The following is a 17,563-nucleotide window of genomic DNA, read 5'->3' on the forward strand; positions in this document are numbered from 1 at the left end:
TATTTTTTGTATGTGTGTGTTCATGTGTACGCATCATATTTAGCCAGCCGGGATGAACTACACATCCGTAAGATGAAGCTGGACTACCAGGAGGTGGGTGAGTGTCCTACAGAGGTGCAGGCTCTGTGGGAGAGAAAGCTGAACGTGCCTTGCAGGACCAAAGTCCAGTGGGACAAAGATGAGATCCACACTGCTCTCTGTCAGGGTAACAACAGCATTCTCCCTGCTTACATTACCCTACAGAAGCTGGTGTTTTACTATCTATAATATTATTATCCATCACCATTAGGAGCGTTGCTGAATGGTTCAACAGAAATACATCTGTTAATAATCTATAATTGTGTGTGTGTGTGTGTGATAAGGTGTCCCAAAGAGTCGACGAGGTGAGGTGTGGCTGCTTCTCTCTCAGCAGTATCGCCTGCGACATCGTTTACCTCAGCGGCAGCAGCCTCCGGAAATATCCTACCAGGATCTGCTCAAGCAGCTCACCACACAGCAGCATGCCATCCTGGTGGACCTGGGTACTGTACCTTGTGACCGATATGCTAGTCTTACTGATTCCACTTATTGCAGTTATATCTGTTGAATGTTGATAAAAAGTCCAACACTTACTGTATTGTGGATAAAATTAGATTCTGAATATAAAATTAAATTGATGGTCATTGGAGTTCACATAAGAAACGTATCACGTAGCAATTCATCTGTACTTTAAATGCTGTCGATCAGCTACTGACCCGTTTGCTTCTTTTGTTTTGCACTGGATCCTGAGCCTAATATAGCTTACGTGTAATTAAAGCTTGTAGTATAAATCATCACACACTTCAGTACCTTTTTGTTCAGTACCTCAAAGAGACTTTATACGGTTTCTAACACTGCATTACACAATTATGACCATAGACAAATGGTCAGAATTATGTCACTAAAACAGTCGATTAAAAAAATTAATGATTTTTTAAAAAAAAATTTACTTACATTTTATCAAATATTTCTTTAAACAATGTATGAATTAGATATGCAGTTAGACTGATAAGCTACTGGTAGTTTCCCACACTTCGTAGGCAGCACACTTTCCCTAAGGTGGAATATGAATCTAGATTTCTCTGTTTAATGAAGTCTAAAGAAATGTCTGGCTTGTCCAGTTTGGCTTTCCTTTGCAGTGACCTGGTTATTCTCCTCTGTCCTGAAGGTCGCACATTCCCTGCACACCAGTACTTCAGTGCACAGCTGGGCGCAGGCCAGCTTTCTCTCTATAACCTGCTGAAGGCTTATTCTCTACTGGACACGGAAGTGGGCTACTGCCAGGGCATCAGCTTTGTGGCTGGAGTGCTGTTGCTGCACATGAGCGAGGAGCAGGCTTTTGACACGCTCAAGTTTCTAATGTACGACCTGGGGATTCGACGCCAGTACCGACCAGACATGATCTCCCTTCAGGTGAGAGTAGTGAGCTTTTTTTTTACTCTTTAATGCCACACCCCCTTTTTTTATTTACTTATATAGGCCCTAGTGTGTTTGACATGTGATTAAGGAAGGAATGCAGCAGGACAGGGTTTTTTTTTTTGCAGACTAGATTGGAAACAACAGCACAGCAAATGAGTTACTGATTGATCTGAATGGAACTACAGATGTATAAAATGCAGAAATAATATGAGCACTTTGGTAAGTGCTATATGTTGTTGATGCGATATAATGATGTTCTATATAAAGTTCCTCAGAAATAATTGTATCTGTGTAATTCATTCATTCGAACCTCCTTCTCAGCCACGTGTTCTTGGCATTTCAAACGCTTGTACATTCGACCCAACTGCCAAACCTGCTCTCTAGTTATTCATCATCAGCTGTGCTAATGTTTAATCCTTTAAAGTAGAGAAAGCTTCAGCAGCCACGACCAGCTGTTAGATTCTCTTCCTGATAAGAGGTCACCTTACTGTGTCCATGTAGATTCAGATGTACCAGTTGTCCAGGCTGCTGCATGACTATCACCGTGGTCTGTATTCACACCTGGAGGAGCACGAAATCAGCCCTAGCCTGTATGCCGCCCCGTGGTTCCTCACACTCTTCGCCTCTCAGTTTCCCCTCGGCTTTGTCTCCCGCATCTTCGGTATGAGTCCATTCTCAGCTGCTATGTTCGTGGTGCTTTTTTGGGTCATGGAGATTAGGCTGCTAGTTCTCTTTACAGACACTTACCCATTTTCTGTCTGTACATTTGGAATGTAAATGTATGTCTGAATATATGTGCGTGGTGTTTGGCAGACCTGCTATTTGTCCAGGGCACAGAGGTGATTTTTAAGGTGGCCCTATGTTTGCTGAGCAGCCACGAGGGAGAGATCCTGGAGTGTGACAGTTTTGAGAGCATCGTAGACTACCTTAAGACCACCATACCCGCCCTCACACAGAACCAGATGGAAGAGACAATCAGCGAGGTAGAAAGCAAAATCACTTTTCTCTGTGCATTTTAGTCGGAGAGTGAAGTCAACACCACACCCTGTCTACATGCAGTTTAGTCACATAGGCAATACAGTATCATGTGACTTTTTGCAGAACAAATAGAGAACTAAACACAGGTCATTTAACAGTTATTCACTGGCATTTCCTATTTTTACTGCCCACGTTAGTCACGCCTAAGCTGATAACAGGAACCAACCGTAATCTCTATCATGTTTTAGCTTACTTCTACAGCAGATGCGGTTTAGTTTGTTTTGTAACACTTTTGAATTTCCACATGTTAGTTCTGTCGGTTGTTGTTAGAGCTGGAGTGCACTGTTGTTTGGCAGGCTATAGAGATGGACATTTCCAAGCAACTGCATGCCTATGAGGTGGAGTATCACGTCCTACAGGACGAGATGGTGGATGCTGCTCCGCTTTCAGAGGAGTCAGACAGGCTAGACAGACTGGAGAAGATCAACATTCAGCTCAAGAAGCAAAATATGGATCTGCTGGAGAAACTGCAGGTTTGGATTGTTTGATGTTTGGCTAATGATTTTTTTTTTTTTACTAGACTTTTTAGAATTGTATATGGCAATATGTTTTGGGATATATGCTTTCCATCCATTTTATCAGAAGCACCAGTAAACCTGCTCATTTATACAGTTATCTAATCAGCCAATCATGTGGCAGCAGCACAATACAAAAAACATGCAGTCATGTTAGGGAAATAGGGAAAATGTGATTTCGGTGTTCAAGGCATGGTTGTTTAGGTGATTTATTTTATACATAGCAGCAGCCTCTGGAGTTTACACAGAATATATATATTTAAAAAAACTCCTGAAAGTAAAGGGTCCTGTTGATAAAAGAGCTAGGAGGAGAATGGCCAGACTCTGGTCTGAGCTGTATATTAACTCAACTAATCACTTTTTACAACTGTGGTGAGCAGAAAAGCATCTTAACATACACAACACCTTGAACCTTGAGCTACATAAGCTACAACAAGACCACATTACTTATCCGAGGGCTAAATGAGCAGAGACTCGCAAAGTTTGGAGAAATCTTTTCTTTATTTTCTACTGTATAGTCAGTGTGGACCTGTGCCCATGCTTTCATCCCATTCCTGCTCTTGACGGACAGGAGCCTAGAACCTGATGTGATCATTGCTTTTGTAGCTCATCCGCCTCAAGTTTGGAGGTGGTATGCACGATGAGGTGCTTTTCTGTACACCCTGGTCGTAAAGAGTGATTATTTGAGTCACTATAGATTTCATGGCAGCTTCAACCGATCTGTCATTTTTCTTTCGATCACTTTTGCCAACAAGGTGTTTCCACCCACAGAACCGTCTCTCAAAATATATATAGATGTATTTTTCACACTATTCTCTCTAAACTCTAGAGACTGTTGTGTGTGAAAATCCCAGAAGATCAGCAGTTTCTGAAATCAACCATGCCACTGTTAGTCACATAGACACTTTTCCCCCATTCTGATGGTTGATGTTTCAACTATCTGCATGGTTATGCTGCTTCCAGAAATACCATATATAAAATTTAAAAAAGTGGAGACGTGTAAATACAGTGGTTTAACTGAGAGCCTATGGTTGTGTTTGATAAATGCCAATAGGTGGCAGCATAGTATTGTTTCTCGCTGAGTACTGAAACGACAATAATAAGTAATACAATTCTAAACATCTGTGCCAAAGCATCTGCCAGAGACTCTCCTCTTAAACTAGACTTTTGAGAACACTTGCAGATATACGTTCACTCGCAAATAGAGTAGTCTATTTTTGTGCAATTGTCATGGCTAAGTTTAGAGTAGCACCTGGAGATGTGCACTACAAGGATTTCATACTACGACCAGGAATTTCAAAGAACTCAAAGACCGACTGGTGAGAATTTGTAACGGAATGTAATAGTAATGATCACCTTTCTATTAAAAGTAATAGGATTTGTAATAGACTGTAATAGAACTACCTGTGTCCATTAGCAGAGTGGGGCTTGATTTATATCTTATGAAAGAAAAGCTGACGGATAATCTCAGTACCGGTAATCATTCTTTACCCAGACATCATTTATCTTGATATTTCATGCTGTCCTCCCTGTGGTTGCTAATGGGCATCAGGAAAGTCGCTCACATTGTCCTTTTGATGGATACTGCAATAATGCACATTAAGGTACCTCAGTAAACATACAGTACCTAAGATATCTTTGTGTGTGTGTGTGGGACAGGCAGCACGGGTGAAAATCCAGAGTCTGGAGAACAGCGTAGAGAGCTTTCTGAAACGTGAGAGCCAGATGAAGCACATGATCCGCTCACTGGAGCAGGAGAAGGCCAACTACCAGAAGACAATTGAGCGCATGCGCAGCAGCCTCCCTACAGACGCAGCTGACGTGGAGATGACCCAGCTGAAGATGAGCAGCAACAGCAAAACCAAATAACAAATAATCCCGAGTTAGCAAGCGTTTCCCTCACGAACATAGAAAACATCAGATTACAACCAGGCATGGTGGAGAATTGTGGAACTTTCCCATGGAAATTCTCCTTAGCATAACTGGTGAACTTTAGGCACATCTCAAACTGATCAAGATCAATGGGTTGATTTTGGGGAGGGAGTGTACAAAACGTTTAGCTTTCTGCAAAAAGCATCATCGCTTGTAGCATCCACTTTCTCTGCACAGACAAAAAGTGCCCCAAAAGACCTGTTAACCTTGCTTTACTCCATTGAATAAAAAAAAATCACTTCAGGTTTAGGGATCATGGCTGCTGCATAGAACAGAAAATTTACTTCAGTATCAGATATGTTGAAAACACTTGAAAAGAAGATGAATGTAGCCTTTTTCCCCCTCAATGTGCAGTGTGACTCATGTCTGTGTAAGGAGGATCGCTGCCTTGATGTCAGTGGAGACATCTGTGAGAATGGAAGGCAGTGTGACTTTAAGCTCACCAGAGAACTTTTCCCGGAGGAACCCAACAAAAGCGGCAGTGACGTAACCGAGCGGCAAAAACCAAAATATTTAGCTTATCGGATCGACACTCTGCTCAAAGAGCTAAACCCAAAGTTCAAGCAGGAAATGAAACTCTCTCTGAATTTCCTCTAACTTTGCAGCACCATCCAGTTTTAACCTACTCTCCAAACTCCTACACCTTTCTGGCACTTCATCAGTTACTGAATGTGCTTCAAGGCAAATCAGACTTGCTGAAGACCGGAAGCGCCTACCACACTGTCTACCACAATGCTGCAACATAGGTTCATGAGTTATGCAAGCTACACAGCGAAATCTTTGTTTGCACAGGGTATTTAATATCTAAAAGTGTAATATCCAGGTGTGAAAATTCTGAAAAAAAGAAAAAACAACCCCCTGAAAATCCTTAATAACCCACCAGTAACATTCCCCCCCTAAACAACCTTTATGTTGATATTCATTACAAACTAATTTGTGAAAAGGTGCATAGAATCTGTGCAGACGTCACCTGAAACATCATCTGTACGTACGGGATGGTTTTCCTTCTCGGTGCTCTTGACTAGTTTCTTGAAAGCCTTCCATGAAACGTAGCTAATTAATGAAGCGTTATGAATGTATTACGTATGATTTTTAATGAAATGCAATAACTATTGCAGAAATATACAAAATCTGCACCTGAGTAGTAAAGAAATATTTCTTCTGTTAAAGAAGTGAATCAATATAGAGACTGTTACAGGAAATGATCCTCCGTCAGTAAAGAGCTGCTATTTCACATAGTATGAATCGATATGTGTAATGCTTCTCATTCCCTATGAAAGATGGGTAGCTTTAAGAAGAGCTCCATGATTACAATTTCATAACATTTTAACAGTAATGAATATGATGTTAATTAAATCTCGAGAGCGATGCATCGAATCCTGCTGGAATTTGAGCTGGTAAATTTCTGCAGTTGCTGGCCGAAGCAGTGTGCAGGTATTTTTTATTAATACGCTTATATGCAGAGAACCTGTGCAAGAAAATAAAAGGGAAAAAAGTGATCATGACTCTGTTCACTTTAGCGCCTAATACAGACTCAGTCATCTATTCTCAGTTGCAGAACAATAAGCAGAAGCGATCCAGGCTGTGTGCCAGATACTACACTCTACTTTTTGAAAACTTTTTTTTTTTCCTTCTGGTCACCTCTCAAAGGATGACTTACTCCTACTCTTGTTTCCAGTAAGCTGAAATTCAGTAGGGGGTTTACTGATGATTTGATGTTCTGATAGCAGTTTTATTTTATTTGCTTTCTTGTCTTTATCATGTTGTTTATCAATGCATCGCTGTCTTAGGTTTTCAGGATCTCAGGATCTTCACATCTCACGATTTTTTTTATTTTTTATTATTATTTTTTTTCATATGTTTTTCGGTTGGTCTTAAAGTGGTGTGCGAGGCCAGCAGTGACATTTTGACAGTGTTTTATTTCTGCGTCATATACAGACAGACACTGTAGGTGTTAAGTGGGTTATATTGGTCTGATAATTGTGTGCGGCTAAAGGCCAAAAAGCAGCTCGGTTTTATTGTTCGGAAGCTTGGAACAAAAAATTGCTTCTTATGCTGGTGTGACATCCGCTCCATGTGTATATAAGCACTCAGGTCAGTTCATAAAATCTGCTTTGGCACAGACTTCACCATGGTGATAAAACATCTAGAGACATGCAGCAAGAAAGATCATTTGCTTATCAGCATTTGAAGAAATTGGGGAAATCTTATTCCAGTACAGAAGCATCTTGTTGCATCTTTGTTACTGTGACCCTTTTTGTATTCAGAAGTGTCTTATGGTATTTGGGTTTTTTCAAATGATGCACATTTTCCAAAACGTTAGTTGTTAATTAATCAAAGGTTTGACTCTCAACAGTACACACAAGCAGTGCTTGCATTAGACACGCCAAACAACACTGTTTTGGGTGGGGTACACAACTGCTGTGTAGGGTTTTTTTTTGCATGTTTACACTTTTCTGCACTTAAGAAGTGAGAGATGCAAAATTCCAAGGCACTCAAAGTGTTTGCAGGAAAAGTCAACATAATTCTTATGTTAAAAAGATCAGAAGGTGCACAAGACACCTTCTGTTTTCTGTTGTGTTTCAAATATGCCAGAATGCAATCGTTTTTCTTAATTAAACCCGACACTATGGTTACATTTTGATTTTTTTTTTCATGTTTGGAGGGTAATGATTTGCTCACTGTGTTTAATGATTGTTGCTCTGTAAATACAATTGACTAATGAAAAAAAAATTTCAATCTGTGGACTCCGGTCCACTTGGTTGTATGTTAATCAAGAGCCCATGCCTTATTAAAACATTCTGGCTTTTTATACATCAAGTTTTTGACTCTTTTATATTGAATCTGTGGACACATTGCTGATTTATTTTTTTCCAAAATGCATATTTTATATAATGGTAAAGAATAGGAAATTATTTGTGCATGGGTGGAATAGTTGTGCATTGATGTACAATTTGTTAAAAAGATACTCAGGGTGAAGAAATGCTGTCCCAATATGTTGTTCCATTGCAGTACTGGTGCTAATATCCAATAAAGAGAATGGAAATCAGTTTAATGTGAAACTTTTCAACAATCAATATATCACCTCAGATTCAGAATAACTTCAGCTTTACTGTAGACTGAAGACATTGGTGGGACTACAGCCAAAACAGGACAAAAGCCTGAATACTTTATGTGGCAGTGATTAAGCTTTGATTGTACATTTTTGTAATAAGTAAATACATTTAAATATAACCTGAATCTCATATTCAAAGGATGTTAGTTTTTCTATCAAAATTCATTATTTTAGTTATATGCAACATGAACTGAGCTGCTTATGCCTTCACAGAGCCTATTTTATAAATATAATAAAGATTTTCACTGAAACATTCTCCAAACTGAAATGTTCTGAATGTGTTTTAAAATCCAACTTGGCTGAGGGACATTGGGGAAAAAAATAATAATACCATCATTCAGCCACTTGGTTTTTCACATTTTCTGTCCTTTGGAATTCAGACTAAAATGCTCAGGGACATTGCAAAAATAAAAAATAAAAACATTCAGACGCAAATTATTTGTCTTTTAAAAGCATTGGTTTCCCCTGACAGTCAGCAACAGCTCAAAGTTTAACTGTACATATTTGAAATTCTATTGAAAAACCAATTATCTATTTTATGGGACCACACAATTAAAAAAATATGTTGTTATTGGACATGTGTAAGCCAATAGTTCATTGATTTGCTCACATTTCTGTGTTATTGCACCTAGTGGTGAAACATGGAAACTGCAAAAAGCACAAATTGAGGCCCACCGGTGAAGGAATCACCTGCCACTTGCTTGGGGGAGGAGCAAAGGACAGGACAGTTACAGACTGAATGTTTAAAAAAAACATGGGTTATATCAAAGCATGTCTATTATGACTGTATTTCTACTGAAAGATTTGAGAAAGGAAATGGGGATTATGGAGTGGATCATGTCTAAGCATCTGCAATACCCTGAGAAATCTTCTTTTCCAATGACCATATGTCTGGGTTCTTATGGGTCTTTGTTTGCGGGTTTATCAGATGCTGTTAGCTTTCAATCCTCTTAATGATATTAACTTGATCATTGTTGAAATGAGATACATTTTAACACACAGTTACTCTAAAAATTCACTAGACTATTCTCTGCATAAGCATAATTTGGTGGTGTTCTGTGCCACCAGAATTTAAGTTCAGAATCCGCTGTTCATGTGTAAGTAGTGTGAGCCTTTAGTCTGTCTATGAGATATCAAGACCCTGCGCTGCTTAACCCTTTATATAGTCTGCTTTTCTTCTTCAGAATTCTTAATATAGGGTTGTACAATTTTTTTCAAAATGGCACTTATGGTCCAACATCATAACAAATATCTTACTCCAAACAAAAGATCACATTCCATGCATATTCCTGAGCGACGGCGCTCCCTGTGGAGGGGAAATGCCTGGACGGATGCTGCAAAGTAGCAAAGGATTACGGTACACAGCACTTCCTCCTCACAGCCTTATCACTGCTGTTTATTTTGTACCATGTCTGCACTCCCTACCATAAAGATATACAGCATGGGGGCTGGTGTCAAAGGTCAGACGAGTGCTTGGGAACACAACCTTGTAAGAAACGAGATTTCTTTACAAAGAAATCTTTGAAAGGGAGGAAATAGCATTACCTCCAATTATACATGGCTGATTGCATAACAGCAGACACCTGTGCTTTTGATTTAGATTAGGTTTTTTGTTTTTCCTGTTTATAAGGAACATTCAGGGTGACTCATGTTATTGTTCACAGTGAACCTCGGTAGGAATGGTGCAGAAACACGTATAGTTATTTCCACTTTACGCAAGGTCTAGTCTTTATGTTTTTGTTTACAACGTTACCCCTACGATTCCTAATCCCAGGTGTAGTCTTGGGCCAAGTTTCTCCCAGCATTAAGTCTGTGTCTGTGGGCAGAGCCAGATCAAGGTCATGGTTGTGAGAGTAGAGTTGGAAACTAGCAGCCTGTGTTGGGGAGGCTGTTTGGTGTCTGAGGAGGAGAGAGAAGTTTTCCTCCTGCCTTATAAGGTAATTCACACTGCATGGCTTGTGGCAGAGTAGACTGGTATCTAATGTAGCAAGCAAGAAAGGTGGGGGATAAAAAGAAAGACATACCCTCAGCAGCACACTACAGTGGTGTCTTGAAGATAAAGTATAGTGTTGTGAGACCTAAACGAGACTCTTTCACAGAGCATAAAGGCTTGATTGTAATATTGACTTACGTTTAAGAAAACACGAGATTTTCTATATGAAAAGTAGAACTCTGCATCAAGAATAGAACTGCTCTTTTTTTTGGGACATAAAATATAAGGATCAAACAATGTATAGCAAGAGTTTTCTCAGAGGTTTTTTTTTTTTAAATATCCACCTTTAATGGCTTTAATGGTCGTTTGACTAAGGGTTTCCTATATTACCCATAATGCTGCTTGGCTGCATGCACCAGTAGGAATTATTTTCTACCCAAAAAGACTGATGTAGCAGCTTTCAATTACTTTTACCTCGTCATCTATACACTCAAACAGCTTCTAAGCTAATATCCATCCATCCATTTCTTTACTGCTTATACTACACAGAGTCACATTAAACCAGGTGTCTGCCTCAGCGGACGCGGGGCACGAGCTGGGGAACACCCTGGATATGGTGTCATTGCTGGGGTACACCCTGGACTTGGTGTCAGTTTATCACATTGCACGTCAACACTCACACACGCTTTCACATATTATGTACAATTTAGAGATTCCAATCACCCTAACAATCTATGCCTCTTGGGGGAGAAATCCTCTGAAGCACAGGTGGAACACGCAAACACCACACACAGAATGGAGCCAGGAATCAAACCCCCAACCATTGAGTTGTGAGGCAAATTTGGGTAAGCTATTGCAAATACGTTGTATAACATTATTTCTACATTGAATTTCTGATTAAAGTCATTTAAATATAGGGAAATATATCTCTCATGTTTGAGATCACTGAAATTTTCTTCTGCTACTAATCATCATTGTAACTGCAATAGCATGTCCCCCATGATACCATGACCCACAACAGCAACATTCCCTCTTCACTGAACAAAGGGTTCAATTAAACATCCTCAATCCTACAGTAGAACAACCATCTGAGACAGGGAAACACCTTGAATTGTTCTAGATAGGATCTTTTAGAGTTATTCAAGAGGGATAGGGTTAAGAATGAGTTCTAGATCTATTTGTTTTACTAGTGTATGGTACTGAATGATCTGCATTTTTAACAGAATAAAAGCTTTCTATTCTCAGGATATAAAGTGCAGGTATGAGACACAGACTGGCGGGAACTGGCATTCATGGGACTCTTGTGTGCATCGTCTGTCTAGGGCAACTAGTTAAGTGCAGATACATCCCAGAGGGGCTTCATGACCTCCATACCCCATCCTGGTTTCCCTACAAATGCCTTCAGCTCTTTCTCCATCGATAGTTCATGTACTAAACGCTGGCAATGTATATAAATTATGTATTGTGGCCTACAGTGAGTTACATTTTAGAGGTTTGTTTTTAGGTACTATTCAAAAAACAACAATCCAAGCCAAGCCAATAAGCAAGCCAAGAGCCAAGAAAAAAGGCAAATAACATTCAAGATGTCTAACCTGTTTAACAATAACAGTCCGTTTCACTGTGTCACAGTTGACACTAGGGAAATTGGATGGACACGGAAGACACACAAACAAGAGATCTTCCTTGATATGGTTTGCGGCCAGAGGCAGATTTTGAATGCAATCAGCGCTTGCGTTGGTGTACCTGTCAAGGCTCTTCTTCTGCCTGGAGGCCATTTGCAAGCTATACTTCTTCTCACATCCCCCAACTGCCTGGCAAGCCCGGCACTATTCCCACAAGACCGGATTCCTACAGCTTTGCTAGAAAAATCACTGGCTTTACCTGATACAGCACTAAATTAAACTGCTTCCCTTTTGGGGGCCACGACAAAGCACATCTTGGTCTAAGGTTAGTAGGGCATCCCCATTACTCACTAGTTGGCCACTCTTCACCTTATCCTCAGAAACCGTGCTCTGCAAATATTCAGTTTATATCTAATTGTTTAATAATATCTCGATGTCAAGGGGTTTAGAATAAGAAAAGGATAGACCACTCTAGGTGTGCATACTGTATTTTATATAAAAACAAAATGCTGTTTTGAAACCTGTTTTGAACAATTGTTATAGCTTCAGTTAATAACTTGGCAAAAACTAGTAAGTGCACATATACACAGCACATGTAACATACATAATCCTTCTTTTCTCAAGAGTTTAAATAACAAAAATCTACATATTACTCACAAGAACCATCATTGATCAAGTCAATAATGGAGGAAGTCTTGACAATGAAAGCACATTTTGAAATGAAAAAAAGAATATAGATTAAATAAAAAAAATTGGGTGTATACTCAAACTGCTGATGATTAAGCTTCCTAGACACAATATCTCTTTTACGACATTATGATATCATGTGATCAAATCCTACTTTTCCAGCTGAGGTAAGGTCCCTTGGCAAAAGAGACTTGGTCAATATACACCATCAAAGCCAAAGTTCTGGCTACTCCCCTTTAAAAAACATTCTCTTGGCCATGTTGGAAAACCAAAGTAATTTTTTACAGATTAAAAAGCAGAGGAGGCCAATTTTAGGACTTCCTTTCTGACCTCGAAGGAAAGAGGGACCTAGTTCCTGGGATTTAGTTGGGATATCAGTGGGAAAAGTTTATGAGTGTGAGGTGGTCTTCCTATAGCCAGTGGTGCTACTTCTTGGCTATTGAGTTGCAGTGGATGGAGAGGGAACAGGATGATTCTGTGGTGCTCTGATGTGTGAGATGAACACTGTGCAATTTAATGAAAATCGTGTGATGGGAGTGAGTATACTACACAAGCAGCGCAAACACACGTTGATGGAAGAGGCCCCCCTATGGGCCTTTGGGAGGATGGGGGGTGGAGGCTGCTGGCAAATATTTGTTGTTCTGCCTCATTCCTTGCAGTGGCGCCTGTGGCATCACCGATGGACTGTTGCTCATCTCCCATGCCGCATGTCTTCAGTGAACTTTATTTTGGGAGGAGTGGGTCTGTTTTCCAAACTCACTCTAACAGTGTTCAGCATGTACTCTGCTACTTGTTACAAGGGTGTGTACACATAACACACACACTCACTGCTTTGGCTGTGGACACACCCTCAGATTATTTCACAACCCTCTTCCATCCTAGACCACGGCCATCACACCCTCTTAACTAGAAACAAACAGCCTACGCCCTCACTCAAACAAAAAACCCACACATCCCAGCCCCCAACATCACTGTTGTTGATTTACGTACAAGCACAGAAAAGTGCCTCCTCTCCTAGCTGCAGTTGTCTGAGGTGACTAGATGCAGTAGGAAAGAGTGAAATGAATGAATGAATGCCCTCTCTGGATAGAACAAATGGAGTTGCTGAAATGAGAGAGAGAGAGAGAGAGAGAGAGAGAGAGAGAGAGAGAGAGAGAGAGAGAGAGAGCTATGCTGATTATAGGGGAAAGCAATGGTGCTTGTGCTCCCTCAGGTTTCAGGCATCTGGCTAGGGGCCCATTCTTTCATTCTCTCTTCCTCTCTCATCTCATCTCACTATACAACTGATTCCTCTATCAGAAGAGTGGGCCAGTGCAAGCCAGAGCTATTTATAAGTGGGGCAGGAGAGCTGTTCACTGAGAGGTACTGCTCAGGTAAGAAACTAATATTGGACATGGACAAATAAGCATAGTGACTGAACAAATACTTTGTGATAGGCTAGTAATATATATATATATATATATATATATATATATATATATATATATATATATATATATATATATATATATATATATATACAGTACATTTGCAGAATATGTGCACAATTCACACATCAAATAAATATACAGAAATAAAATCATGTTCAAAGATACCCAGTGTTGACTAAAAATACCTTGTATGTGAAAAACCTCCAGTGGGTGGAAATCTAGAAACAATGCAAACCTTGATCGTATTCAGGTTTTAACACTGACTCTTATGCTTTATGTCCTGTATATAGGTTAAAGTTGAGCTACTCAGCCACTTAATCTCATAATAATAACCAACTCCTGTCTCCAATCTCTTCTCTGCCATCTCCAGTCCTCTGTTTGCCTAATAATTCTTCCACTTCTGGAGCTTCACCAGGAGGTTTGGTCAGGCTTTAATGCTGCCTGTGTGGGCAGCAATGCCTCTACTCACTAGAGAGAGCCTGGCTCTGTTGTCTCCCACTCCACCCACTCCTCCAGCATCTCTCCAGCACACGGGTGGAGGAGAACTGATTTCCCATTGTGCTTCATTAACCTTTCCCAGCACTCATCAGGCCGGATTCATCATGGTGGCGTTGAGGCGAGGGTTCAGACTGCATCATCGCATGAGGGAGGAGATGGAGCCTCTTGATATCGCTGTGACTAATTGCAGACATGCAAATTGCAGATTGATAATGTGCCCTGCAATTATGCCATCTTGTGTACTTAAAGTAGGCTGGTGTGCCTCAGGTGTACTTCTTTTTGTCCTGTAGTTAGCCATCTCCTTTTATCCTTTTGCTTCAAAAGGAACAGCCATTTATTTTCACAGACAGAATCACAGCACAAATAATATTTGAATGCTGGGCTGGGCTCCTGAAGAGTAGATATATTAGAGGTGGAAAAAAATATTGATCCATTGCTTCTCTGCCATCACCAGTCAAGCAGATATTTGACTGCTCTATGTTAGTAGAAAAACACAAGCACATACCAGAAAATTCCAGTGGCATAGACACAATACGTGGTAGATAGTGTGCGAAGACAGACATCAAACGGTGCACGTCTACTCCGAGTATCTAAGTGACCTGATGCAGTTCATGAATGCATGAAAAGCAGCAAGGTAAGTGGGACCTAATATAATGATTACCTGATGTATGTGTGCACATGACTGTGTATCAGTGCATGTGTGCCCGTGTATTCAGGAAAGAGGGAGAGTGTTTTGGCTTTTTAATGAGCACATATCCCTGTCCAGTGCAACAAGAGCAACTGTGAGCCTGTCAGCCCTAGTGGGCTGAGGATGTGGAAATTGAATGGAGCCTTTCAGTTCTGCTGCTCGTCTCCCTGGGGGTGAGAGACTGGTTACCATGGTTATGTTGGATTCCTGCAGCTAATGGGTGGGAGTTGTGTAGCTCTGGCAACCTGGCTCAGTCTAAGGCCGAATATACACAGTGAGTGCTCGGGGGTGTGGTGGCAGGCGCTCTAGGATATGGGAGGTCACACATGCATGCACACACATACAGAAATATATATTAGGCTGTAAGTACAGAATGTGCTTTCCAACCTTCTCTCTTCACATTTCTCACATACAAGGAATGCAGGAATATCATTAACCCTCTTTTTATGTATGTTAATTATTTGACAGATATCACATATTGTATGCAAGCATGACAAATGTTGCCAATGGAAAGCTATCCATATCCATATCACTATATTTATTACTTATTTCCTTCTGTGTAGCTATGCACTACTTAAAAATGACAAAAATTTAATTCATTTCATTTCAGAAATTGATTAGAAAAAGACTAATATAACAGTGAGAGTGAGTCAGCAACAATATTGACCACAGAAAGCAACTGTGATATTTAGATTTTGTTTTTCTTTTAGTGATAATGTCTTTTTTTGCAATTTGAAAAATAAATATTTTGTATTTTAATTGTTTATGGTTCTGAGCAAGCCAAATGACCCAAACCCAACAAAATAAAATAATACTACAGTGAAGTAGCTCTTGTTTTGCAGAAAAATGTGCTGATGATGTTTAATGTGAAAACCTTGGCTCAGTCACCTGGATGTGTTCTTCATCACATGCAGTGGAAGAACTTGCCTCTTCTCCTCCTTAATTTTTTTGATTTCTAAAAAATGGTCATGTATATGGTTTGTCTGCCATTTTGTGGTTTCACTTGTCTGGATTCTCTATAGTGTGTGTCCCAAAATGTGGCCCAACCCCTTCTCTAGCTATGCAGATGTCTTGGCTCACATTACACTTGAAAGACTGAGTCATGGATGATCTACCCCCAGCAGACTTGCTAGAACTCTGAGGTTTTTATAAAACCTCATCTCAGTCACAGAAGCCACTGTAGCTTGGAAAATGGTTGTTTTTCTATCCTGTTGAACTTTCCACTTACATTAATGTGGCATAAAACACAAGGTGGATATCAGACCTGCTGACCTGTTACCTACTCTAAAATCTTCAGATTAATATGCGGTGGGTGGATTGAGAGAGGGGAAAATATGAGCAAGAATAGGAATGAAAGATTGGAACATGGATGGTTTTTATTAGTGTAAGAGTGCATGGTAATGATGATCCTGGGCTTACCTCTAAGTGTGGCCAGGAAAAACTTTTTAAGTGTCTTGTCACTGTGGAATTTGGGAAGGGATTAAAACAGCCACAGGCCAATCCAAATGTTAAGAGTATGATATTGCTCAATTACTTCTGCTCTTAAAATAGTCCTTATTCAATACAGTTATGTAATTCTGCAAACACCTCAGACTTTATTGCAGCAGACTAACAACTGGGCAGCACTCAGACAATCAGACAGCTGTTCCTTTCTTCTCCGCATTCAGTCAAATGATCTCACAATAGACTGATTAAAACATATGGTGCTGATTTATTTATGCATCGCTCATGTACTTTCTAATTTTGTGTGACAGTTTAGCACTTCTATTCTTCCTTTGCTTTAGTAATTACCCAGGCTGAAAAAATAGTCAGGTTTATATAGGCAGCAACTAATGTAACTCTACAGTTAAATCTGTGTTTCATATTTTTGTATTTTAGCCATACAGTTGAACCAGCCTTGAGTGGCAAATATGTGCAGACCCTGTTAGTAATGATGTTATGCAACATGAGCAAACATCTCAAGAAGGTTGCCCAAATACTCAGACGTAGTGGCTACATACTTCTACTCTGCAGCAAGCCAAAGGAAACATTATTATTACAGTACAGTTTTACTTTTTCCACAAGCTTCATAAAAATCCAGGGTGATTAAAAGCAGGTCAGTGTGTGTATTTGTGTGTGTGTGTGTATGTGTATGTGTGTGTCTGTCTTGCTGATTTGCCACTGTTAGCTCGTTTGTACTTGAGTTCTGCTATTTCCCTGGCAGTCCAGACTGCCTTGAGCCCAGGCCACCACATGTTCTCATTGTCCAAGTATTTAACTAACCACGGTGTTTTTAGTGGTTGCCTCACTAAAGGCTCTGAGGGACACCCAGGCCTTCCTGCACCCACAAAGTAGACTTTCAGACTACAGCACTTCATTCAAATTGACAATTCTCAAAGGACAACTTTGTCAATTACATTCTCAACTACACTGTGATAGTTTATTATTCACATTGGGAATATTTCTAATTACACTAATACACTAATTCACTGGCTTAATGAGAGGTTTCAGATGCAGTGAAATTTCTCACAGAACCAACAAATGAACCAACAAATGAATATAACAGACACTGGGACGAATACAGTTTATTTTGCTGAGTTAGTAAATTATGACATGCTCATGACAGCTCACAACAAGACCATTCTTCAGTTTCCAGAAATGCTGGGTTTGATTATTTCCACAAATTAAC

At 40.0% G+C, this 17,563-nt stretch overlaps 1 protein-coding gene and 1 long non-coding RNA gene across 8 annotated transcripts in view; both read left to right on the forward strand.

Moving 5' to 3' along the window:
* tbc1d4 (TBC1 domain family, member 4) overlaps positions 1–7,736 on the forward strand; it is a 28,138-nt gene extending 20,402 nt beyond the window's left edge. For all 7 annotated transcript variants that reach the window (XM_047814786.1, XM_047814787.1, XM_027166012.2 and 4 more), the window contains 7 exons: positions 44–205; positions 363–521; positions 1,187–1,431; positions 1,939–2,098; positions 2,251–2,420; positions 2,772–2,948; positions 4,650–7,736. In XM_047814786.1, coding sequence (XP_047670742.1) covers positions 44–205; positions 363–521; positions 1,187–1,431; positions 1,939–2,098; positions 2,251–2,420; positions 2,772–2,948; positions 4,650–4,859 — 1,283 coding nt within the window. In that variant the 3' untranslated portion in view covers positions 4,860–7,736. The remainder of the gene's footprint in view (positions 1–43; positions 206–362; positions 522–1,186; positions 1,432–1,938; positions 2,099–2,250; positions 2,421–2,771; positions 2,949–4,649) is intronic.
* A 1,965-nt stretch (positions 7,737–9,701) lies between these two features.
* Positions 9,702–12,175, forward strand: LOC125141516. Its single transcript, XR_007140916.1, has 2 exons — positions 9,702–9,974; positions 10,520–12,175. It is a non-coding gene; the product is annotated as an uncharacterized LOC125141516 (long non-coding RNA).
* The last annotated feature ends 5,388 nt before the right edge of the window (positions 12,176–17,563 follow it).

This window comes from Tachysurus fulvidraco, chromosome 6 (assembly GCF_022655615.1).
Source record: "Tachysurus fulvidraco isolate hzauxx_2018 chromosome 6, HZAU_PFXX_2.0, whole genome shotgun sequence".
NCBI classification, from domain to species: Eukaryota; Metazoa; Chordata; class Actinopteri; order Siluriformes; family Bagridae; genus Tachysurus; species Tachysurus fulvidraco.